The 26,479-nt window shown below is 47.2% G+C and overlaps 1 protein-coding gene and 1 long non-coding RNA gene across 2 annotated transcripts in view; one reads left to right on the plus strand and one right to left on the minus strand.

Annotated features, from left to right (window-relative positions):
* Window positions 1-534: 534 nt before the first annotated feature.
* On the plus strand, window positions 535-18,116 carry LANCL1 (LanC like glutathione S-transferase 1). The gene is made up of 9 exons (XM_062602202.1): window positions 535-699; window positions 928-1,045; window positions 8,282-8,489; window positions 11,835-11,970; window positions 12,291-12,437; window positions 14,134-14,316; window positions 14,734-14,910; window positions 15,193-15,265; window positions 16,143-18,116. The coding sequence occupies exons 1-9, from the start codon at window positions 616-618 to the stop codon at window positions 16,217-16,219; spliced, it is 1,203 nt and encodes a 400-aa protein (XP_062458186.1). The 5' UTR covers window positions 535-615; the 3' UTR covers window positions 16,220-18,116.
* A 689-nt stretch (window positions 18,117-18,805) lies between these two features.
* LOC134155536 (uncharacterized) overlaps window positions 18,806-26,479 on the minus strand; it is a 42,144-nt gene continuing 34,470 nt past the window's right edge. Inside the window, exon 3 of the long non-coding RNA XR_009961613.1 lies at window positions 18,806-19,154. This is a non-coding gene — a long non-coding RNA (uncharacterized LOC134155536). The remainder of the gene's footprint in view (window positions 19,155-26,479) is intronic.

Consider the following 26,479-nt stretch of genomic DNA (forward strand, 5'->3'; position numbering starts at 1 on the left):
TGACATGGCAACACCAAACACCACAGAGCTCCTGAACACCAAAGGACCAGCCACACTGGGAGCCCTAAACCCCACAGGACCAACCAGAAGACCCCAAAACCCCACAGAACCATCAACATGAGACCCTTAAACACCACAGAGCTCCCTGAACTCCACAACGTTGGCCTCATTGGAACTTTCACCACCACAGAAACAGCCACATGGGACCCCTAAACACCACAGAGCATTGACATACCACCCCTAAATCCCACACAGCTCCCTAACCACCGCAGAGCCAGCAACATAGAACCTCAAGTACCACAGGGTCAGCAAACAAACAAGTGTTCCTAAACCCTACAGGTGCAGCAAGGGACCCTTAAATCACTCCCTAAACCCTATAGGACGAGTCGAAAACCGCCTCTAAACCCCGCAGAGGCGGCTGCAAGAAGCCTTTAACCCACACCGGGTTCCCTATCCCCCATACAGCCTCTTCAGCCTCAGGGCGCGACCCGCACCGGCGCCTCAATGCGGCGGAGCGCGGTAGCAGCGACGGGACCTACACCGACACCCGCCGCCTTCCGGGGCGGAGCGCGGGCGGGCCGCAGCCGAGCGCGGCGGATCGGGGCCGGCGGAACCATGATGGCGCAGCGGGCACTTCCGAACCCTTATGCCGACTACGACAAGTCCTTGGCCACCGGCTACTTCGATGCTGCCGGGAGGGTGAGTGTGGCCGCGGTGGGCTGGGGCCGGGAGGTGCCTGCTCCCGCCCGGGCCGCTAAGCCAGGCTGAGGAGCCGGGAGCCAGCCCGGCCCTGAGGTACCCATGGGGGCTGTCAGGTGAAAGAGCACCCGGTTGTGCTCCCTGCGGGCATCCCTAGCTGACCAAAACCCCACCCGCCTGATGGTGTTTCCTTCGTATTTAGTAGCTTGGGGGTTTTTATCTCCACAGCTGACCCCCGAATTCACGCAGAGGCTGAATAACAAGATCCGGGAGCTGCTCCAGCACATGGAGAGGGGCCTCAAGTCTGCGGACCCGCAGGACTGCACCGCATACACTGGCTGGGCAGGTAGTGCGGCCGAGCAGATCATGTGGAGCAGGAGCTCTCCAGAGCTGAATTCTAGGTCAGGCCAAGGCAGATCACAGGGTTTGAATGATCAGTGTAGATACCAGTCAAGAACGGTGCTGCTTCTGTGTGTTTTAAACCATTAGAACAAGAGGCTGGCTTTCCCAGGACTCCCTGTTTCTGGAGCGGGTTTGAAGCTGCAGAGACTGTAGCATTGCAGGGTCTTCTCATGGTTAATAGAGGCAAACTTATACAACAGAGAGCAAACATGGGAGCCTTCGAAGGGACTAGTTCCAAATCTGGTCCCAGTGAGGATGATGACAAGTAAACCAGTGCTCCCTGAAGTAGGCAGATGCATGTGGTAGATCATTTAGTCCTTGCACATGGCAGCGGTGAACTTAAGGCCTGAGATGATGTCTGCCTTCTCTGTTTGGACTGAATTTTACCTCATGATGTTGTCTGATGGGCAGGTTGCTGCATTCCTGTTCCTCAGGCAGTGCCCCTCTGCATAGCCAGGGCTAATTCTGCTCCAGTACCTGCTGGAGGGAGCAGAAATGCAAATGTGAGTATAATGAAGGATGGAAGCCTTCCTCATGCTAACTTCTGTCTGCAAAGCTTCCAGGAGCTTGTTTTTCTCCTGTTCTGCATTTTCAACCTGGCTTTCCTTCCTTGGGAGCATGCCTTGCCTTCCCCTCCCTATTCCTACCACTGGAGCCAGGGAGGATGCACCTTTCACTGATGCCTGATCCTTGGCTAGTGCTGTGTGCTTTGTCAGCTTGCCTGACTTCTGCACCGAGCCAGACTCTAGGGAGGGACCCTGGGGTGCTTGCAGTTAATCCTGTATTATTCTCATGCTTACTGCGAGATTTTTTGCTGCCTTTTTCCTTTGGCAATGCACTGCAATCCTAAAGGACAACTTTCTACATGATGATCTGGGTGTGGCTGGCTTGTGCTTGGATCCTGTGGAACTTGATGCCAACAGTTTGCTTGGCAGAATGGCGTTTGTTGTGTTGGTGCTAAAATAACTGCAGCTCGATGACAGCTTAACAATTTTAGTAAGGTGGACAGACTGAGAGCACTCTAGAGCAGTTCCTAAGAAACGCTAGGATGCTAGTATTACATTCTAGCGTGGGAGAACACTGATTTCATCAGTTGCTGCCTGACAGCAGTCTGCTGCTGCCTGTTAATTTATAAGGGTTTTATTTTTCAATGCTTGCTGATTTTACACTGGGAGGCAGGTTCAGTCCTACAGTCTGTGTGACCCTGCTCTGAGGTCCCCATAGATGGGAAGCACCTCATATGTACTACTTGGTATGATGGTAGTCTATCTCTCGCCAGGAGATAAAGGAGGAGGACAATTAGCTGATGTTAGGAGTACTCTGAAAGCCCAGAGGCTGTATTCCTTTCCTTAGGGTGTCTTAAAGAGCTTCATATTGGAAAGTAACTGCAGTTGTTGAAGCAGTGTTTGAGAGCACTGTCAGGATTTCAGCTCACTGTTATTTGGAAGGGAGTTTCTCAAGAAGGATTCTTCTCTTTTCCTCCTAGGGATCATTCCCCATTGGAACACAATCTTCCTACCTTGGCTAATAGGATTAGAAAAAACCCTGTAGGCAGATTTCCTGCAGGTCCCAGCCAGCGAAGGGAAGTTTGCAGATATTACACTGTATCTTTGCCACCCTCCCTTCTTTTCTAATCGTGGCTACATTAATTTATTCAGTGCTGGTTCCTAGAGACAAAATTAATTGGGCCAAGACAGCAGCTTTTCCTTGTAATTGCTTATGTAGAAAAGGCTTGTTGAGTATCTTCTCATGTAAATCATTGCCCAGCAGTCTGAAATCAACCCACACTCTTGTGGCTGCTAATAAGAGAGATTTGAAATATGGCTCTCTCAGCACAAACTCTGCGTGAAATGTAACATACTTGAGTATACTACATTACACCCAGTAATACACAGCATATGCTGGCGTTTTACTTTGGTGCCTGCTTCTTTCCCAACACACTTGATGGAGCCCTGTTCCCCCAGCCAGCATTTGTGTTAGGGAAGCCACGGCTTCTTGGCATGTGAAGTTGGAGCAGAGGGAGGGAAGAATTTATATTTTCAGCTCAGAGGCAGTAAATACACATTTTGGATCAAGATTATCCAGCATACAGGTGAATGCCCTCAAAACAGATTTGAATTGGCTGGTTAGTTTCATTCAGTTCTCCATAGAGACCAAGGTCCATAGGCAGCACGAGGTATGTGGCTGGGTATAGACCAGACTTGGCTGTTGTGTTCTGTCTTTTAAGCAGTTTAGCCAGACTGCTGTAAGAGTTTTTGTGGTCTTAATCTGTTTCACTGGTATCAAAGAGTTGACTGAGGGAAGGTAAACTGCCATCAGCTAATCCTGGATCAGAATCAGTTCAAATCCTGGCAGAAGTACAACTGCCTCATCGATTTTCACATGAGGATGCTGAAGAGCACATACTCTGTGTGCTGGTATTTCTTATAGTGCATGGGGCCTTGCACCAAAGACTACCTTGGCTGGAAGCAGAGACAATGAAAAGGGAATGGAAGGAGACTGACTTCACTCCTGTCACCTAGCTGACTGCAGAACCTGGGAAGCTCCCAAGTCCAGTGCCTGCTGGACTGTTGTGTCCTTTTCACACAATGAGGTGATCTGCCATCTGAAATGGTATATAAGGGTATATATAAGGTATATATTCCCCTTCCTCCACATTATGGCAGTGCCTTTGGAACTTGTTTTCCATGCGAGCATTCCCTTCTCTAGCAGTTGTGGCTTTTGGAGCTTGAGGGCCTCTGAGACTGGTGAGTCCAGCTGGCCTGCCCCATCCAGAGCTTTTGGCTGGCAAGTGGAGACAAGGAACAGGGCTGAGTTACCTTTTGAAAGGGCTATTCAAAAGACACACCAGGTGAAATAAAAGCCATTTAAGAATGGATAGAAATCCTGACCAGACCAGTTCAGGAAAGCTTCTGGAAAAACCCCTTTCCTTCATTTTAGTTTAATATCTTTGTTTTCATCTTGGAACCCAGAGAAATTGCATCAACAGAGAGTTCTGTTCAGGAAAACAGAAATCCTCAGACAATCCCTACAGAGTAAGAGCCAGTGAGGCTGCATTTGATGAGAGAGAATAGAGTGCCTTGTGTCACTCACATAAACCACATTGCTGCCAAGTGCTTGGTGAGTTGCTTTTTGTGACATCTCTGTTTCTGGGCTTAGTATTTGACTGGACAAGGATCAGAGCAATGGGATATAAATTTGAAGTTGGCCTTACTTTCAGAGGGTTGGATCAAATCACCTCCATAGATCCCTTCTAACCTAACATGTTGCAGGGTTCTATGATGAGGTAATGTGTAGTTTTGGTTTGGCCTGAGCTGGGGTTTGTTTGTTTGTTCATTTGGTTTTGTTGTTTTTTTTTTAGTGAAATGCTTCTTCTGCTTTACAAAAGAAGTTTTGTTATCCAGGTTTTAAGGCTGGAGAAGCTGAGGCACCCTAAGGAATGCCCTATGTCCCACGGTGCACTAGAAAAGCAAGCAGTAGTCAAATGCACCTGTGGGTCACCAGGCAGTTCTGGACATGGAATAATACAGTTCTCCAGAGATGTCTTACTGTCCCATTCAGCATGGCTTTGGCACATATTTATAAATACAATATCCCATGTGTCTGCACCAGAAAAGATGTTTATTCTCCTTTGAGCTGGGCAGTAAAGCTATGCCACCCCCTCTGTAACTTACCCCATGCCTGACTCATTAAAATGACATCAGGCTCCATCACTATGTGCAGAGATGGGTTCCCACTTTTGCTCTCTGTGTTAGACACTGTGCTGTGAGGGTGCTTACTTCCCTGGATCAGTGCAAGATCTCAGAGCTCTTTATTACTGCAGATGGCAGGTTTTGAAATGGTCCAAATTAGGTCAAGAAATCCTCTTATGACAACCTAGTGCCTTTTGTGAAAGGACCACTTTGCAGCTCAGCTTCTAATGGACAAGGAGGCATGTTCAGAACAGCCTAATGGACATATCTGCTGGTGCTGTCAGCAAGGGGACTGCAGTGGTGCTGACACCTCTCACTTTTATCCTCTCTGTTCAGCGTGAAGGGGAAGCTTTGTCTCACTACTGCTGTTCTCCCACCAGCAGAACTGTTTGTAGTGCTAATGCAAGGAAGCTGAGGTGCATCTTTACTGCGCTTTGATCAGCAGAACAGTCATCTGGAGGAGCTACTCTTTCAGCCTGCTACAGAGCTTTAGCTCTCAAGCAAGAACTTTTCTGGTACCTCCAGTGATGTCTGCTCTGTTGAAAGCAATGTTGAAAGTCAGGGCCATCAGCTCTAGCCAACTGGTGCAGACAAGTCCATTTCTACTATGTAGATTTAAGTCTCCTCTTCTGCCCACCTGAGAAGAAATCTCTAAGGCAAATCACCCCTCTGCATCTACAGTACTCCTCATACAGGATGGCAAGAGATGTTGACTATCCTACTGAAGATGTTAAATAAACAGGTTTTGTGAGAGACACGCAGAACTCATTTTTTCCTCCTCATTCCCTGCAGTGAGCAAGCACTTCAAGCATTAACACTCCAGTGTATTGGCTTCCTGCATACTAGAGGTGACAGTTTCAGTCATCAGAGCCCTGCTGAAGGATATGCCAGTAGCACATGTGTTTGCTGCAGTCCTGCATCATCAAGTGATGTCTGATACAGTCTCCTTCATACGTGGCTATGTAGCAGTATTTTGGCTCCATGCACTTCAAGGAGCAAAAAAACCTTGGAAGTCTGGAGAAACTACATAGAAAAAGGTCCAAGAGTAACCAATAAACAGATAAAAGCCCATACATCTTTGGCAGTAGCAGGCCACAGGCAGCCACTGTTCTGCTGGAAGCAACCAGGAGACTCAGAGGTCTCAAAAATAGGTCACATTTCCAACTGAGACACTGAACACAGAAATGGAGCAGATCCACTGCTTATCTAGCCACATTTGAATGATGATGCTATGTTTGCGTAGCACTTACTGCATACCAAACACCCCATCAGTCAGAGTGAAGAAGGTATTACTTTAGTGGAATCTGTGGAATAGCTTCTGCAGAACAACACTCTCTCACTGAGCCAAGTTCATCAGGTGTGGAAAGTCTCTTGTCTCCAAGCTCTGAAATACACTTCCTGTATCTTGGCACACAGGATATAGGAGAATCCCCACCCAGCTGACTGCATTTTGTATTCCTCTACATGTCTAAACATTGTCTCTTCATGCATGGGCCTGCCCTCCCCTACTTTTGGGCTCCTAGTAATAGAGCACAGAGTGGGCTGAAAGCAGCACTGCATTGGGCCTTCTAATCAGCCTGGGTGTATGAATTCCTTCAGGACTGAATTGAGGAAATTTGCTTTAGATTCAGTTTATAAGGCCTTTGGTTTTGAAGTAAAAGGGAAAATGAATGATTTGGGGAAGCAACTTACCCCTTTCATCTTTTAGTATAGGTCAGTGTTTCTTCAGAGCCTTTCCCAAAGATGCTTGGGCCTGGAGGAAAGGGAGGGAGAAACACTATAAAAGAGGAGAGGCAAAAGAAGGCAGAGGAAAACAATGCTGAGACATTGACTTTCTAAGAATTCCGTTCTGGAAGTGGTCTTAGTGTGGTAGTTACATATGTAACGAGGGTGGGACGACGGCAGTGGGAATAGAAGCTACTTACAAAGCACAAAGTTGTATATTAAAGCAGGTAAGTCAAGAGTGCACATTGTGCTCAGACAGCTCTCAGGCCTGTTAAAGTCTAGAAGCTGTGCTAGCTGCTAAATAAATCATCTGCAAGCTGGAAGAGGAGGGTTCCCCTTTAAAGATGGGCTTCATATGCACATCCTTATGCACTTGAGTGATGGCACCATACGTCTGAGCTCTCTCTAGAAATACTAACCTAACACTGAACTGCTTAGAGAGAGGACAAGGTTATTAGCTTCAGCAGGAAATAGAAACTTGCCCTTAATATACATGTGGAATTGAATTGTCTGTAGCATGAGGCTTTGGAGATTACCCATGCAAAATGAGAAAACAACCTACATTTAAAATTGTTCTCAGTACCATGGAAATTAATTTTGCAGCATCTTGTCCCCCTTCACCTTACCTCAGCAAAGTCTGCAGAGATGGGCTGTATTAATTTAGGCCTAAATGCAGGACCTGAAGTGTCTTAGAAATGGATGCTGGTAAAAGGAGAAATAAGCTTTTCTCAAAGTAATGTAGGCCAATAGCTTTCTTCTGTGCGTGTTTGAGGATACCTTCCAGATCTGAAGGATGGTTCAAATGTGGCAGACCCTTCAGACACAGACTAAGGACTCCTCAGTCACCTACTAAAAGCTTCAAGAGCTGGCTGCAGACAGGCAAAGGACAGCAACTGATGTAGCAGAGTTGTTTCTGTAGCTGGCCAGCCCATTGAAAACCTCCAGGGAGAGCCACACAGCCTTTTCCAGCATTCCAGGTAGCTATTCATGTTTCACCCAAGGGCTGGTTGCATGAATGATGTGCCACAGAGGAGAGTCAAGCAGCCCTGACTTTTGTAGGGCACACCAGTCCTTGGTGTAGGGCTTGGGACCTGCTCAGCAGCAGGGGGTGATGTCCACAGAGCTGTAACAACCTTACTGGTGCTTCCCAGTGGGAGTGAGGTGGCAGGGAAAAGCCAAGTCTTATGGGTGCTGCTCCCAAGTGCTGATGATGTGTCACTTCTTGTAAAATCCAATCCAGGCTAAGAGACCCAGCCCTGTACCTCATGGCCTGGCAAAAAATAAAGGATAATAACAATCCAGTTCTACTCTGCCACAAGTACTGTCTTGCCCAAAGATGATTCTTTCTTTACCCTCCACTGTTTAGCAACAGTCCCAGGTACAGTTGATAGATTTAGGTGGGTTTGTTGAGATCTATCTTTTGCTCCTCGCTGAATTGTGTTTAACCTGTGTATCAGAAGCTCTGCTGTCCTCCAGGATCAGCACTGACCAGTGATCAGATCCTCCTGGGTCACACACACTGCTGATTGTCTTGACCTGCAGTCCACTCGTAAGCAACATCAAGTACAAGGAGGTCACAAAGCAGGAAAAGAAGCTGTGGATGGTGCAGCTATGGGTTATGCCCCTGGATGTGCCCAAGAAGCCTGTCTAGAAGGCTTATGCCCTAGATGAGGCTGGGCTTTTAGGTTCATTAAAACAGCCAGGACGGAGAGCAAGGAGGGTAAACTTTTCTGGTGAGTGCAACCTTTATGTTCCTTTTGCAGGCATTGCTGTGCTGTATTTGCACCTCTATGATGTGTATGGCGACCCAGCCTACCTTCAAGCTGCCCATGAGTACGTAAAGAAGAGCCTGAGCTGTCTGACAAGACGATCCATCACATTCTTGTGTGGAGATGCGGGGCCCCTGGCAGTGGCTGCTGTTGTCTACCACAAACTGCAGAACCAGAAGCAGTCAGAGGACTGTATCACTCGGTAAAAACCTTGGTTATGTCTTGGACCTAGTGTTCCTCTTGCTCATAGAGCTGGTCTGGGCTTGTACCGGGCACTCTCTGCCAAGCCTGGATAAGTTTTTTGTAACCTTATGAGTGGGATAATCCAGTAACACAAACTAGTTGTGCCCTGGGGAAAGAGCTAGCTCAAGGACAGACGTGCTTGCCTGGCAGCCTGCAGGCTGGGGAGCAAGTTCAGCTGCTATTGCTATCTTAAAAATAGTTCCGATCAACACAGGAAGACAAAAATGCCTGAATTAAACCCCAGAAGGTGAGGTTTGATGTATTTTCAGAACCCTTCAATTTAGCTTTGCAGCTATTCTGATGAAGAGGAGGAAAGTGGTCGGATTATTAGATAAATTTTGTCACTTGCTTCCACTTGCTATTTGTTAGTTGACTTTGACTTAAACCTAAGATTGACAGCATCCTTTCAACTGCTGAATGCAGCTGGTTATGATTCATTTCTTTCTATTTCCTGCCTTTCCTCAACTGTTTTCAAATGTATTTTTGTTGGGTACTTAAGACAAAAAAAGGACAAATAAAGCAGTCCTACAGTCAGATCAGCATGTGGCAGAGGAAGGAAGAAAGTAAAGGAGATGCAGTTGCAAGCTTTTCTTGCTTAAGGGAGATCAGCTTTAAGAATGTGAGAAACAGCCCTGTAAAGAGTTTCCATTTACCTGTGGTCAGCACAAAACCAAGACAAAACCCCTGACGCTTCAGAACACACTGAGTGCCCTTAAACAGCCATGAGCAAGTGATGCATAGTAGCAATTAAAGAAAGCCATGGGTGGGAATCAGGTGCCTGTATGGTTTGGACACCCTTTAATGCCCTGGTTTACATGGATACGGTCAGTCTGAGGACAGAACTCTCCTCTTTGTCCTTGAAATAATCTATGGTTCAGGTTTTGCTTAATCCCATAGTGAGTAGTGTGACTCACTATGATTAAATGCTAACAAAAAAGGATCTAATCCGTCAAATAGTACTGGTCAGTTGTGCTCAATGCATAAGCCCCAAGTTGTGAAAAATCCCTAATTCTTGCTGTAGCAGCTCTCCCTTCTGTATCTGTATCCCTTCTGCCTACAGTTAGTTCTGTGGAAGAATGGAAACTCATGATTAATTCTGCACTGCCACCTAATGGCACGATGAAGGCAGAGCCTTGGAAATTGGTTTCTTCATGCATTTTGAAGGGAGGCAGTAAGACGAGCGTGGCTTTCTCACAGGAGCAGTTAGACTGTCCTTGTGTGCTACCAATTCCCAGAGCAGTTAACCTGACCATGCTACCTTTAAAAAGAGAGGATTTTGTTGAGAAATAGCGCCCTTAATCACAACTCTTAAATGGGTTTGGAGGATGCTGTTTAGTTACAGAACAGTTGCTAAGTTATGCAGTGCAGGTGCATAGAAAGTTCCCCCCATTGCAGCTGGGGAGAAGGAAGGCCTCTCTCCATTTTATTGTCTTTTAAAGCACCTCATCTTTACAGAGCCCGAGGAGAGAATCGATCAGTCAGGTTTTACCTGCAGTGGAATAGACAGAAGCTTGTTTTTCCTTAGCTCCTTGCTCTTGCCTAAATGAGTTCATGACCAACAAATGTGTTTTCATGCTCTGGAGACTAGTGCTTCAGGGCAGCCCATTTTCCAAGAGCCTGTGAAAATCTTAGCCGTGGTCCAGGAGCCCTCTTTTCCCACCAGTCTTACACCAATTCAGAAGGTCAAAGGTTTGCTTTTAGAGCTGGTGGATACAAATATCCCATCCTGCTCTACAGCTGCCTCGCTTGCCCTGGGGCCAGAAGCCAGTGATTTTTGACAGTTGAGGCAATATGTGAGCAGGAGTGGCTCTTCCTTTCAGGGACCTTGATTTACCCCCTCACACCTGAGAAATGCATTCTGCATGCAGTCAGTCCAGCAGCATCCCAGGCGTCTCTTGCTGCACGCATGCCGTGCAGCCCTGCGCCACATTTCAAACCCAGAAATCACTGGCAGGCTTCCTCCCCTGATGATACTGCGTGAAAAAGCAGCTACAGTTAGAAGCAGTAACACATACAGAGCAAGGACAGTAGCTCCAGATCTCCCCACAAAATAATCTCACATCCAGACCTCAGAAAATCCCTACTGCGGGTATTACTGTTTATCCACCCATCCATTCCTTCTGTTGCACCTGACATCTTCCTGACATCTCAGAGCTGAACAACATCACCAGTCAGAAGAGAGTCCATCTGTTGAAACACTATTCCTCCTTGGAAACTTCATCTGCTTTCCTCGGACTTGGGGGCAGGGCACATGAGGAGGTAGCAGGGCTTTCCTTGCAGGCCACACAGCTGAGAGAGGGACCTTGTGCTTACTCCTCCTAGTCTTGGATGTAAAATCTGTCTCTTGGGTTTAATCCATGAGAAATCTCCTGCATGGAGCAATACACATCTCAAGTGATACAGGAGGAGACGAGGCCCATCCACTCTGGGACATTGCTTTCTCCTTCAATATCCCTGCTCACTTTGAGTCCATTGCCAAGGGAAAGTTTCCTGCTGTGGGGAGTCACAGCCCAGCATCCTCTCTCTGCTCTGAGGGTACTCTGGATGTTTAGTTGCTTCTTTCCTTTGCAACAACCCCCTCGGTGTGGGGTTGTACCACAGTCACAGCCCACAGCACTCACTGCTAGGCTGTCCTCACTACTGCTCAGCTCTCCCTAGAGACAATTGCTTACATGTACCACAGAGGCTTGATGTTAAACATCATTTTCAGCTGCTTCTCCCCACCTCTTACCTAGTTGTTTAGCTCATGGAGACACCTCTTTCTCCACTGACAGTAGAACCCTATTTGCAGGCATGGAGAGAAAGACGCTTTCCTATCAGGATTTATAAGCACAAGAGGTGAGAGTTTTCCCACATCCTGTCAGCACTAGTTTGACTTTTTAGCATTCCTCAAACAGCCAAGTTAAACAGATAGCAGTTTTACTTGAAAACAGTCATTTTTGGCTGAGGGTCTGCCTTGTCAACAGCACCATAGGGAGGTAATTCATGCTGAATTGAGCAGTCAGCAGCTGTATTGCTGAACGTTTCCTATAGCCCAGGATTCCCCACAAGTAACCAAGCACATAGTATGAGTACATTGTAAAATCTGAGCAGAATAAAGCAATAAGCCAAACAAAAAGCAGAGCGGAAGGAGGGATTTCACACCTTGTGTAGGTGGAAGGCTGAGACCCAGAGACGGGACTGACACCTCCCAGGGTGTGGGCAGCATGAAGGAACAAACCGTGGTCTTGAGCTCCAGTCTTACTGCTTAGTTAAGTGGCTTTGAGCGGCCTCTAATCTCTCCCATGTGAATTTATCTTTGCAGTTTGCTCCACCTTCACAAGCTCGACCCCCGAGTGCCAGATGAGCTGCTGTACGGGCGCATGGGCTATCTCTATGCACTGATGTTTGTGAACAAGCACTTCAGAGAGGAAAAGATCCCTCAGAGTCATATTCAGCAGGTACTGCGGCTTCCTCTGACTTTTTAGCTGTCCCTTCCTATGCAGCTCATCTTTGGGCAGGTAAAAGTTGATGCTAGATGTAGAGAACGGTGGCAACAAGGGTATATACCACACCATGGTATTCCTGCTGCTCTTCCAAAGGGATAAAGCACCACCCCCCCCCATCCATATAAATCCATAGGCCATACACTTAACTCCCTCACCCACACTCTTCCCTCTGCTTGGGCAGCAAACCAACTCTGTTGTTGTGGTCGGGATACTGACTGTGCTGTGTCCAAGGCAGCAGCATTTCCCTCACCTGCACCTGTTCCCATCCACAGGTCTGTGAAGCTGTTGTTGCCTCAGGAGAGAGCTTGGCCAAAAGGAGGAACTTCACAGCAAAGAGCCCACTGATGTATGAGTGGTACCAGGAGTACTATGTAGGAGCAGCCCATGGCTTGGCTGGGATTTACTACTATCTGATGCAGGTAAAAGGCACTGGAGCAGAGGGGCCTTTAGCAGCTGTTTCATGTTTCTTTGAACAGGGAGGGGAGCAACTGAATTAGCTCTTGGTGATGCCAAGGTGGGCCAGATCCTTTGTCTGATGGACTTATTCCTGTGTTTGATCATGAATCTCCGCTTCTAAAGGTTTCCTCTGAGTCTGTGAAACTGAATTTCCCACCTCCATGGAGATCTGTAGAGAAATGTGACCTGCATTATACCAGCAGAGATTGTGTTCATCATAGGGATGTGGGAAATGCCCTTGTTTCCAAATCAGGGCCTGTATCTAGGGTGGTAATTCCCCTCTGTGGGTCGCTGTGCATAAATTTACAGTGCTTAAACTCTTAGAAGAACAACAGCAATAAATAACATTGCACTTTCAAAGCATTAAGAGCACCCACTGAGCAAGGCAGATGATTTTAGCGTAGCAATGTTCATAGAAATAGGTGAGATCTTTTATTAGACCCAAGTCTCACAGCAGGTGGAAAATATGCCACCAGGTTTCAAGTACTTTGCTTCAGGGCCCTCAAAGTTCAAGCCCATACACAGGATAAGCAGAGTTCCTGTGAATATAACCCCCTCATGTGACTCAGAGAGGAAGGGGTGGTTGGTGGTGTTTAAACAGAAGGAGATTTGACAAGAGGCGGATGCAAGCTGTACAGAAGAGCCAGTTGGGAACAGGGAAGGCAGCAATACACTGTGAGCTCAAATGTGCACCAAGTCCCTGCACTTGTTCCCAGCCTGATGTTTTAAATCATTGTAAGTCTCCCATAAAATACTGCATGGGCTTCACGCTTCTCAGCTGTATGATGTACAGGGAACCAGGATCAGCCAAGCAGGATGCACAGAAAGCCTTGGGGGAAGCAAACACAGGAAATAATGGAGAGGACAGCATTGAACTTTATCTGTAATAGTTTTACAGCACAAGTATTGATGTTTAACTTTCAAGTTTTCAACCTGAGAACAGTGTGATCCTTAGATGGGAGTGCTCAGTGCAGCCTGCAGTGGGAAATTAAGCTGCACAGATTGCATATGCAGCAGTGTCATTAGAAGAGGACACTGAAGTCACTCCCTTGCTTCCATCTGAGGTCAGCAGTGAAGTCACCCCCTTGCTTAAAGCTCACTCATTTCCAACCCCTGTCATAGTCAGGAACACCTTCCACTAGAGCAGGTTGCTCCAAGCCCTGTCCAACCTGGCCTTGAACACTGCCAGGGATGAGGCAGCCACAGCTTCTCTGCGCCTCGACACCTTCACAGGGAAGAGCTTCTGCCTAAGAGCTCATCTCAATCTCCCCTCTAGCAGGTTGCCCTGCTATTCATCCTTAATTCTGATTTTAGACAGCTTATGTCTTTACTCCAAGTGTGGGTACCTGAAACTATTCAGGAGAAGCAGCCGCAAGCACCCTTCCTTAGAGGGCTAGATTACATGCCAGGGCAGTCTTTGTCTCTGAGGGTGCAAGCATATGACTGGAGATAAGTCTTTTCAGAAGGGCAGAGCAGCCTCAGGCCAAGTGAGTATTTGTGATGTGTGAAAGCCTGAACGAAAAAGGTGCTTCATTTACAAGGAGCAAGAGGGGACCATGACCACAATTGGTTTAGTTTCTGCCTTTCATGAAGATCTTGGGCCTCTTGGGGATAGAGAGAACAGTAATTCTGCCTGATTTAATGCTTTCTGTCTCTTAGCCTGGCCTTGGAGTAAGTCAAGTAAAACTGCACAACACAGTAAAACCCAGCGTGGACTACGTCTGCCAGCTCAAGTTCCCATCTGGCAATTACCCTCCCTGCATCAATGACACCAGAGACCTACTTGTGCACTGGTGCCACGGAGCACCAGGTGTTATCTACATGCTTCTCCAGGCCTACAAGGTACCGGAAATCTTGCAGAGACCCTTTAGGAATCCCTAAATGTCAAACTCCATCATGGAGAAAGCTCTGTTGAGACCCTGCCTGCCTGAGAGTAGGATTGCTGGTTAAAATGAAATCATCCCATGGGGACCACTGGCTGATAGAGAAATCAGTCTCTTAAAATTATATCTGAAAATGGCCATCAGCTGCATGGGGTGTCCTGTTGCAGCTGACTGGTGACAATAGTGTGCAAAGTAATGATCACACAGCCCCATTCATCATATCAAAACCATCCTCCTTTAAAGTAGAGAGCAAAGTCATAGCATTAAGACTTCAGAAGGAGAGCGACCAATTAACCCAAGCCTCCCCATCACACAGGGATGCTGTTTGTATAGAGGAGATTGCCTCAGTAAGGGGGAATATTTCTTGTCTCTACAGGTCTTTGGGGAACAGCAGTACCTAAATGATGCCCTGCAGTGTGCAGAAGTCATCTGGCAGTATGGGTTACTGAAGAAAGGCTATGGACTGTGCCATGGCACAGCTGGCAATGCTTACAGCTTCCTGGCACTCTATAACCTCACTCAGAACATGAAATACCTTTACAGGGCCTGCAAGGTAAGAACCTGTGTGAGAAAGGGAGAGGGGATCATTCTCTTCTACCTTTTACATCACTGCCATTGCCTTTGAAATCCGATTTTTAGTGTGGCAGAGATGCAGCTCAGATCTGAGCAGCTCCACCAGAGTAGTCCTTCAGCAGCACAGTCACTGTCTGACAGCCTGTAGAGCAGGAACATCCTGCAGAAGCCTTGCTCTGGAAGGAATAATGTGAGGATGAAGGTGGTATTGTAAGATCTGTCGTTAACAAAACCTGAACACCTTTTGTTCCTCTTTCCTCAGTTTGCAGAGTGGTGTTTAAGCTATGGCCAGCATGGGTGCCGGACTCCAGACACTCCATTCTCTCTCTTTGAAGGTAACCTTCATCTCTAGGCTTGTGTTTTGCTCCTGGGTCTGAGCCAGTACAGCACCAAAGAAACCCAAATACATGCTCCACTGAAGTGTTTGCAAAAGTCAGTATAGAAGATGGGGAGGAAATTGTATTCCCTGTTCTTACCCTTTTCCCAGAAGCAGTCTGCTTTCAGCACAGGCTGTCTTAGCTGGAGCATCTTGTCCTCTCTGGCCTCTCGTACAAATCCTGCACACAGGTGTCAAGGGGAATTCCAATAATGGGTACAGGCCAAAGCCTGCCTTATGGTAATCTGTATCCTGGTTTCTTGGACAGCCTCTTTTCCATGCATTTTTAAGGATTAAAATCCTTCATGAGCTTTCCAGTGCCATTCCAAAGGCGAGTGAGTAACAAATGGGGCTGCTTTTGTAAGACTTATTGGTTCCTATTGGCACCTTATGGCTCCTGCTAACAGTTCCCCCCAAAATCCACCATCAGCTGGTATTGCTGAAAGAGCAGGTTCCTCAGCTAACAGGGATCTCCCTGCCTTTGCCACAGGCCAAGGAACAAGGGCAGTTACCTCAGCAGGGACCTGAAGCAGCAATGTCACAGGGTCCAAAGTTTTGCGTAGACAGTCGTATTGTTAAACCTGTGGATAAGTAAAGCAGGAGGGGGGGAACTGGGGGGGGGAAGATCCATCAGGTGCTTTCCAACATCTGATGAACTTCAAGATGCTTCCCCACTGGCATACCTAAATTGTTTGTGAAACTTCAGACCTGAGAAGTGATTTAGGACCATCTGAAAACATCTTTCTTTCTTCTGTCTTTATGACCCATTCAGCCCCTGATAGAAAGGGTGCCCATGGGGAATCTCTCTGAAGCACATTGTGTTTTCTGACCCTCAGGAATGGCTGGAACGATTTATTTCCTTGCTGACCTGCTGGTGCCAACCAAGGCCAAGTTCCCTGCATTTGAACTCTAAATCTGAGCTTGGCAGTTTCATGCCTGAATCCGTCTGCACTTGGAAATGCAGTTTGGATCCGCTTTCTCCTTCCGAAGTCATTGTTGTTCACCTAACTGAAGGGAAACCCATCCTCCTGAGGGCATGCTGAGTTCTCTAATACTTCTAGTCATCTCATTGCATTGTTTCCATTTAAAAGACAGAATGCAGGTTTGGCTGGTGTCTTAAAAACACAGGGCTGCAGGTGGGAGCAGGGAGAAGATACACAGTATTCTGTTGGCTAGAGTGTTCTGCTGGTTTTTGTATCCCATATCCTGTATCCTGTTTCCTGGGTGAAAGTTTTCTATTGAATGCATCTTTCGCTGTTTATTATTTTGTGCTGACAAATACTAGCAGGGATTTGGTTGCCTTTGGAAAACAAAAGATGAAAAACTGGGACTATTGGCCTGCAAGTTGCTTGTAAGAGTTTCCTGCCTGAACACCCAGGGAACAGGCAGTTCAGTATCTGGGCTGCTCCACATAAAGCAAATGTGATGGGCTGTGGAGAGTTTGTATATGTTTTTTAAACATCAAATTGCAAGTGGTACAGCTGGGTCTGTCCTGAATTTCCACTTACCTGCTTTAAAGACAAAGGCTATGTATAACTTCTGTGCACTTCTTCCCAGTGACAGACAAATAATCCACTGGCTTTTGTGCCTATTTGCCATGTTATGCTAAACCTTGCAAAAGGCCATTGATCATCTAATGGTAAACTCCAAAAGTGAGCTAAGCATGCTTGCTGGTGTGATCTCTTCTGCTTAGCTTTGAAGGTTTCTTATGAAGTCTTTTGTTACAATTGTATATGAATATGATGGGTGAGAGGTGGTTCCAGGCCCACCAGCAGCAGCATGGGAAAAGCAATGTATTCCACTGAGTTCTGCCAGCTTTAACCTATTCCCTGTATGGGTGTTGTTTACATGCTTTTATAAGCTTTTCTGAACCTGGATAATTTGAATCACTTGTTTGCCTTGTTACTGCTTCTTGTAGTTTGATATGGAACCACACATCTACCCACCTGGAATATCTGCTCTAGATTAAATAGGTTTGACCCATTGAGCAGATCAGATACTTGCAAGGGACTTGATCCTGTAAAGGACATTCTTAGCACTGAGCATAAGCTAAGCACTGAACACAGTGAAAAAGCTACTGATGCAGCCATAGTGCTTGATGCTGTTTGAGAGCAGCTCCTCAGCCTGCACAAGCAGCCTCCAAGCCAGCACTCCTGCACCAGTGACAGTGAAGCAGAAGGACCAAACCTGGCACACTAACACAGCTAGCTCCCATGTGCTTGAATGCAAGGCAGCCTAGCCACAGCATAGGCAGACCCTCAAGAACCTCCTGGATGGGCTGCTCCAGCAAAGAGTAGAAACCATTCCTGGAAGGCTACTTGTTTCCTCAAAACCCAGCCTCCTGCTGCCATCACATGTTTCTCAAAGTTCATCCAAAGACAGCCTGAAATGCAGAGAAGCTCTATCTGCTTTGGGCTGGGCATCCCTGTTGGAAGCCTCAAGCTCGTGCAAACCTTTCCCTGTCATTGACAGAGCCTAAACAACACAGGGAGGTGACTGGAAAGGAGGAAGCACAGCCCTGAGGGCAGGATTTGGCTAATCAGACAGTTTGGGGGTAGGATCCTGCAGGACATGAGGCCTGCTGTCAGTTACCTTCCGGCTTGGCTGGTGTGATGGCAGTGCAGGACACTGCTCTGAGCCTGGGTTTCTTCTGGGCACTGCTGCTGCAAAGGAAATAGTTCCTGCAGCCTGGTGCCATGGCAGCATCAAGTCCCAGGGTTGGTACACTGATGGTCAGGGGATCATCAGGGTACATGCGATTGGTGTACAAGTGTTTTGTGGAGCACTGTTTAATAAAAACACCAAAACTACTGAACTTTGTGTTATTTTTACCGCCAACTTTATGACGAGGATTCATGTCCAAAGAGATCAAGAGATGCCACAATAGCTGCTCTGGGGGCTCACTGGCCTCCCACCCACCCTGAGTGTGAAGAGTATTTCACATCTTTCCCTGTGTCCCAGCACATGCAGTTGATTCGTTGCAAGAGATTTTATGTTTAAATAAGTTTTTTCTTACAGGGAAGAACAACTCAGGTTCCTCATGTTCCTGCCCAGAATGCCTGAGCCCCTTTGCCACAGTGTCCCCTGCATCAAAAAAGCCTGAATGGAAAACCTATACCCAGACCAGGAAATCTAAACTCCAAGAGTTACAACATTGTGAAGTGACTGAAGACAAAACCCAGTAGAGGAGGAGGCAGCAGATCTGCCCAAAATAAGCATCTGAGGAAGGATGCATTTACAGAATCAATCAGGTTGGAAAAGCACTTTAAGCTCATCCAGTCCAACTGTTCCCCAGTACTGCCAAAGCCACCACTAACCCATGGCACTGAGGGGCTCATCCACATGGTTTGTCAACATGCTGGGACACAGCTGGGCTGGCCCCTAGCAGGAACACCGGGTCCTGGTGGCCTCTGGAAAGGGCTGGGTGGACCCAGCAGGTGGCAATGCAGCTCAGCAGCAGGAGCCACCCAGCCATTGCCAAGCACCCCTGGCAGCTAAATCCCACCTGAGAGTTGTGTTTCAGCTCTTGGGTAGCCCTGGGAATGTCATTCAAACCAGACGGCACACACAGGTGAGGCTGTACTGGAATACTGTGTGGGATGACAGAGATGGGAGAAACGTGGACGCCTCGCAAAAGTGCATAGCCTCTTAAGTGAGTCTTATGTCCTTAGAGCAGGTTCCCACCATCACAGTACAACCCAATGGCACAACTGACCTTTGAAAGCAGAGGATGAAGGTCTCTGTGTCAGGCGCAAGGCACAGCTGCTCTGAGAGCCAAAGAGGACCATCACATCTTGGCATCCCACAGGATTTTTGCTGTTTCAGAATCAAAACCACTCCCTCAAAAGCTGTTGGGGAAAAGCAGAACAAAAGCTCTCATTACAGCTGCAGCTTTGAGACAAAGCTTGCTATTGCCTCACCCACAAAGCTTTGTGTTCCCAAGTGTTGGTTTCACTCCCAGCATAGTGGTCCCTACTGTTTCCTCCTGCAGCAGATCTGCCTGAACACACTTCTGGTTTTACCTCTCTCCTCAACCCCTTCACCCACTCGTTTCTGTCTCCATGCTGCCCTTTTTGGGGCAAAGGGTGGTGGATTTTACACAGCACAAATCCAGTGTACAGCACAACAGCAAGTGGAAGGCAAAATGCCATGCGGGAGGAAGGCAGAACCAGTTTAGCACAAGGAAACCTGTGCCCTCCCTGCATATCTCACAGAGAGCAAGCATCTGAACACAGCCCAGGACCACCCGAGGGCAGTACTTGGGCCATCTAGGTGCTAAGAGTTGCCAGCAGAAAGGGGAGAAGAGGATTAAGTTATTTTTCACAATGCCCTCAACTCCAGAGGCACAAGAGGCATCTCGTTCTGCCCTTCTCTGTGCTGGATGGGACACCTTCATGCTCAGACACTGAGCATTCCCTCTGCTTCTCCCGGAGGGTGAAAGATGGCAAATCTGGCCAGAAAGTACAACAGATCCTGTAATGGATAGCCACCCTTGAAGCCTGTGGATGGCAGTACACTGCTCTGCTTCCTTCCAGCCAGTGATGGAGAAGGCACAGAGGCAGCACCAAAACCAACTTGAAAGCCTTAGGAAGGGAATGTGGGGAGCCATTTAGCTCCATCTCCTCATAGCTGGGGCATTTCTTGCTGGCAGGACACGTGTCAGGCAGCCCTTGTGAAAAGCTCATTCTGCAGCCAGTTTGCTGCAGCGTTTGCAGTGATCTCGGGCAGTAACTGAATCCACCGGTAGTACTTCACCATCCCTAAATCCCATTGGAGCCGGGCCCAAAAATAGTTACTGTGGAGCATGCAGCTGCATGCAGGGTGGGAGCAAATGTTCCACATAACGGCTGTTGGCTCTGATCAGCTTGAGGAGTCAATCATATTTCCACCATTTGGCTGAGTTCTATTATAATTATTCCTCCTTAAGGATAGTCCTCACTAGTGCAGGGGAGACCCCAGTAGTGCCAAACAGCTTCCTTGCAGGGGATACCCAATGTACCCCTTAAGGTGCAGAGGTACTCCCTATTCTCAGAAGCTTTTTGGAGCTGTTTTGTAGCACTTTGCTCTGTCACTGAGGTGCTCCTCTTCCATGCTGATGCTCCCAGTAGTGAACAGGAAGGGATCAATCTGATCATTACAAGTGGCTGGGAAAATTAAGAGAGAGAAACCTCAGAAGACAAAGTCTAAGAGACTGCAAGAAGGTCAGCATGAAACATAAGCTTTGGATGAGAGCACCTCTTATATCCAGGGATACCCTTATCAGGAATTCATAGTTCATTTATCCCTGTGGGAAAGAGGACAAACCCCATCTGGGTGCAGCTTCAGTGGGTTGCAGTTAGGTGAAAGCCACACCAAGGTACAGCCCAGCAGCTCCAGAACAGGGCTCACCACCCACCAGACTGCAGTGCTGAGTGTTTAAAAGCCTGACAAATTCACGTGCAGGAAGCTGGGCTCTGGACCAGAAGTGGGAAGTTGCCAGTGGAAGCATTTGGGAAGCCCTGGTGATTCATCACCACAGAGGATGGATAAATTCCAGGGTGTTTATACCACCCAAAGCTGGGAAATACCCTGTTCCAGCAGGGCTGAGCCCATGCTTTACAAGCACGCAGAGAAGACAGAGCCTGATGTAGGGATCCCAAATGAGTACAGATGTGTCAGCACACAGACCCTTTTAAAACAGGACAATTGCCTTTCCCCTCTCTTTTATTATCTTCACAATACCAATAGCTCCAGTTCCCTGGTTTTCATCAGCAATAATCTCATCCCTTCACTCCAGTAACCATTTAGCCTTGCACTGCATAGTCTATGAATGCCAGTGTTGAATTACTGCCTTGTAAAACCAACGAGCAATGATATTAGCACCATACCCCTGATTTGTGACAGGCGATATCAGCAAGGGTAAAATAAGACATTCTCTTCCCCTGCTTTTCTCACTTGAAGATTTAAATATATGCTTTATAATAAGAGGGCCTGACCTGGGACTCTTCCCAGCAGCAGTTCTCACAAAGCCTATAGAAAGGTGATCACCTTCCTACACTTCTGTCCTTTCTAAATTGGCTGAAATAGTCCAAAAGACAGAAACATCACTGGGAGAATACAGAAATATGGACAAGCAAGGCAAGTCCTTAAGCCTCACCTTCTTAGGAAACCAGGCCAAGAACAGTGAATCATATTACTCTGAGCATGGAAGTTGCAGCCAAACTATTGGCTTAGCAAATGGATTAGATGTACCTGAACAGAACTCTTCAGTGATCCATGTGCAGCTTGGATCTCCCTTAGATAAAATGAGGGATAAATTCCCCGGTGAATGGCACCATTTGGGAGCATTAGTAGCCTAAACACATTTCCTACTGTAAAAGGTTTATGCTGTGCCCATGCAGGCCAAGCTGAGCCCTTTAATGATTTCAGATGATGGAAGTTTCACATCCCATCCTGCCACCACTTCTGATCCAAATGAGATGCAGCATCCACATGGAAAAATCAGGTTTGCTCCAGCAGCTGTCTTCTCTGTATGATCAGTTCAGGATGGTGCCTTCAGACCACTTCCAAAGGCAGCTCTGGGAGCTCTACTAGGAACTGGGAGAAAGCCTCAACGCATGTGGGACCATAGGGTTGGGCTCCAGCCTAAAAAGTTTCTATGTGATGCCCTAACGATGCTCTAATCACCATAATTTCACCAAAAGAACAAAAACTTGGAGGAGAGGGGCTGGAGGTGATGTCTGAAAGCTGCTCAGGTGAGGCAGCTCGTTCTAGTGAATGTGATCCTGCCCCTTTACTCCGCTCTTGTGAGACCCCACTTGCAGCGCTGTGTGCAGCTCTGGTGTCCTCAATGTCAGAAACACATGTAGCTGTTGGAGCAAGTCCAGAGGAGGCCATGAGGATGAGCAGGGGACTGGAACACCTCCTGTATGGAGACAGGCTGAGAAAGTTGGGGCTGTTCAGCCTGGAGAAGAGAAGCTGTGTGGAGACCTCAGAGCAGCCTTCCAGTGTCTGAAGGGGGCCACAAGGATGCTGGAGAGGGACTCTTCATCAGGGACTGCAGTGATAGGACAAAGGGTGATGGGTTCAAGCTGAAACAGGGGAAGTTCAGGTTGGAGATAAGGAGGAAGTTCTTCCCTGTGAAGGTGGTGAGGCACTGGCACAGGGTGCCCAGAGAAGTGGTGAGTGCTCCATCCCTGGCAATGTTCAAGGCCAGGTTGGACAGGGCTTGGAGCAACCTGCTCTAGTGTGAGGTGTCCTTACCGTGGCAGGGGGGCTGGAGCTGGATGATCTTAAGGTCCTTTCCAACCCTAACTATTCTATGATTCCATGCGCTTTGCCTTCAACTGGGACTCAGCAGCCAAATCGACTTCCTCTGTCTGCAACTGCCAAGCTGAGCTCCTCCAACAAGTGATTCAGATGCTCTCTGCTTTGGTTTTCTCCCATTTCTATTGCTTGTTTCCCAGCGGTTCTGAGGGAGGGTTTCTCATTATTTCCTGGTGTCTGCACATCACAGAGACCCCAGCTAGAGCTTGAACTCTGAAAACATTTGCATTTGCTATATTGAAAATAGTAACAATTTTACGGCACCTTCAAAATGCTCACAAGCTGCCAAGGAAGAAATCGGTACCCAAAACCCCAAGTGTACAAATACAGACCTGAAAGCAATGCGAAATTAATGCTCTGTCTCCAACATTATGCCTTCCAAGTCTTGTGAGAGAATACCTTGGGGGAAAAAAGTGCTTCATTTCCCTGGCAAAGAAACATCTGAATCATTTCTCCTATGATTAACCCTTTACCATCATGCCCTGCAGCTGGGACTGGATTCACAGCCATCAGGAGGGCAGCAGCATCCCACATCTCACAGATAGCTGCCAGCCCTGTTGCTTTGGAAACTTCCCTTCTCCCTGCCTCTGGCCAGGCCTGCCAGCTCAGCTAGAAGGGGGGGAAAGGTGGGCAGAACACCCCCTGCTCCCAGCCAGCATTGCCCAGTCCTGGGAGCTTGCAGGAGATGTGCTCAGTGAAGGTAGGTGCCAGGAAACTAGACTGAGGTGGAGTATTCTCTGTTAGGATATGGATCACAGCCTTGCCCTTTGCCTACATGCAAGCCTACCCCATAGGAGCTCTGAAGAGCACACAGCAAGGAAACTATCATCAGGTCTTTAAAAACACCATGAGGGGCTTTACTTAACCACTGCAAAGGTCACTTGCCTGCATGGAAAACTGAGTTATAATGAAGCGTACCACGTTTGCCAGCCAGAACTGTCAGAGAGCTGATAGAAACAGCAAGGCTCTCTTGGCCATCCATTCTACAGCATCCCAAGAGCCCCGCTAGCTGTTGGGCACATCATCTTCAGTTCCAGCTAAACCACTGGACATAACCTTTAGATGTGACACAGAGCTGGGAGCCTGCATGAACACAAATTTAGGAATGGATGAAAAGACAACACAGAGGGAAAAGAATCCGACTGGCATTTTGCAATGGCCATGGAAGGTGAAAAGTGGCATCCTTTAGGACCAGACAGAAGGTGGTAAGAAATGCATTAAAAAGAAATAGAAGGGGGCATACTAAGAGTCTCTTCTGACCCTAAAACAGGGAGCTAGAAACCACACTGAACTGTGATCTTAAAATGTACTGGAAATGAAATGCCCTGTATCTCTGCTTTCCAGAGGGACAGAGCACTTTCTGTTTTAATCATGAAAGCGCTGGGATGGGAATTGAGGCCCCATGGTGCGGCCACTGCACAGACTTGCTCTGGGCCCAGAGCTCAGAAAGGAAAGGTGTACCTGGTCCCATCAATTCAGCACCCAAGCATTCACAGGCGACACCTTTGTGCTGGGTACCTGAATCCTGTTTGTACATATTTTCCTAGCTCTCCCTATCCCTTGAACCCACTTACCTGAGTGCCCTGCTGTATTTATGTCTTTGATTTCATCCTCCTCATACTACTGTTTCCCATTAGGTTCTTTTTCTCCTCAATTTGAACCCTGATCATGCAACATACAATGTATAGTATAGTACACATCCTCATGGCCCCAGAGACATCATTAGAAGCAGACTTAGCTATCACTTGCTCTTTAAAATCCCATCTGCAGTAACAGATTTTCTAAGTGAAATGAGTTGAGACACCTTGATTTGGAGGATGTTCAGCTTAAACATCCATGAAAAGAGGCTGCAGGGGGGCTTTGAGGAGTTTGATTTGGGTTTGTTAAAGAGGAGAGTGTTCATCACTGTCTGAAAAGCCAGAATTGGTCTCAAAATCACTTGTGACTACTGAAATCCTTGGCCAATAAATAACAATTACCATCCTCATTACCGAGCAAAGGCTGACAGGGAAAGTGGGTCTGCATCAGAGCACACAGAGGGGAAGAGCAGCTGAAGCTACCAGCACCACGTTCCTGCTAGCAGATGTCACCTTCTCCCAAGAGCTACCATTGCCACTGTTTTCCTCAGCTGTCTAATCCTGAGCTGCAGTAAACACACAGCTCCTCTTCCTCCCACAGAGCAGAGAGACCACAAGTGTTCACAGTGTGATGTAGCTTTGGGTTTCTGCTTCCCTTTACGGGACAGGTTTGTGGGACAAAACACACTTGTCAAGTGGATTAGGAATTGAGGAATGTTGGGTTTGAACTCTACTGTGAAGGAAGCAGATTTGCTAAATGAGATGTGCTGGGACTGGAGGCAAGGTGCTTTTGAGCATTCACCACCCTCAGGTAGAGAGGCAAATGTGCTACCCAGGATCTGCAGCCTGCTGGTATTAAATGCTAAACCCCGCAGCAGACTGAGGGACTTGGTTACAGTTCCTCTTAAAATACTGTCAAAATGATGATGAAAAAGCCAAGCAAAATCCTTGTGGAAACTGAAGCTCTCAGGAAGGTTTGTTTCCCTTCATAATGACAACAGAAGGGAACTGTAAGAAGTAAGAAAAAACAATTCCAAAAGAAGATGGTAGGGACTGCATCCACACTGGAGGCTTCCTTGGAGGCATCTCCACAGTGATGCTCTAAAGGAGCATATATGCCATCTGATTTTAAGGGACTGAATTGATTTCAGAACATAAAAAGCACAAATGGGAGAGAGATGCTCCCAACTCCAAAAGCAGTGGGCAGGAAAAGCGACATTACAGCCTCAAACCTCACAGGCTGGTAGCTATGGCGTTCTGAAAAGCCCCCCTTCTCCAAGCTATCCTAAAAGCTGTGCCAAACTGACATTCAACTTGGGAAAAGACGGAAGGGAGCCACTGGCAAAGGTGGAGGAAGCTGCTTTGTGATGAAGCCAACTTTAATTCATTTTATCACACCAGTTGCAAAACACTACCAGAAGTCTGCTCTCTTGGGACAGAAGGGTGCCACAGACTGGTACTGAAATAGCAAGTCAGTATCAGAAACTGATAATTCATTTCTACATAAGAGGTGAAAAGCGTGTCTGAATGTTGTAAAACACACTAGATACCTTCGTAGATAACGCTGCTCTTTGAGTACAGGGTGGTGGCGGCGGCAGGGAAATCACTACTAAATACATCACTTCCATTTTGTGGAAACGTCTTATATTCTTCAGCAAAAGTCTTCTCCAAATCTATTTACTTGACAAAAGCTTTTCAAAATATTTGCTTAAAACTCATGATGAACTTGTTATTGCAGAAATGTATCATCACCATATGCTGAGAGTTAGACAAACCAGGCAGGAAGTAAAAATACTATGTGGTCTACCTGTTAATCAAGCCTGGCTGGATTTTCAGTTGTGAATAGTTATGTTTAACCCTCTTTGACAAACCCGGAAAGTAAAGTTCATTTGCCAAAATGAATTGGGGTAGGGGGAGGAAATCAAATTTGACCGCTGCCAAAGAAATAGGGTGATTCGACTGATTCGATGTCATGAGGTCGGAGTTGCTGTCAGGAGACTTGCATGGCAGCATCACCTTTCAGGATCCGATCTCTCACCTAACTCAAAGCCCCAAAAGGTGTGAATGAAAGCTTCTTCCACAGTACCTACCACTGTCATTTAAGCTGTCCTTGCTACAAAGAGTCATCCAAATCAGCTTGGAATTTAGGGTGCAACTGCACTTGCTGTTCCCATTCTATGATCCAATATTTCTCAAGGAGAAAGGTAGAAAGAATCTTGTAAGCAAGAAGGGTTAAGTCACACCCGCACGTACACACACAGCGGCCCACAGCCAACTGCTACAGTTCTATC

This window comes from Pezoporus occidentalis, unplaced genomic scaffold, assembly GCF_034315485.1.
Source record: "Pezoporus occidentalis ecotype Australia unplaced genomic scaffold, CSIRO_AGI_Poc_V1 ctg118, whole genome shotgun sequence".
In the NCBI taxonomy this organism is placed as follows: domain Eukaryota; kingdom Metazoa; phylum Chordata; class Aves; order Psittaciformes; family Psittacidae; genus Pezoporus; species Pezoporus occidentalis.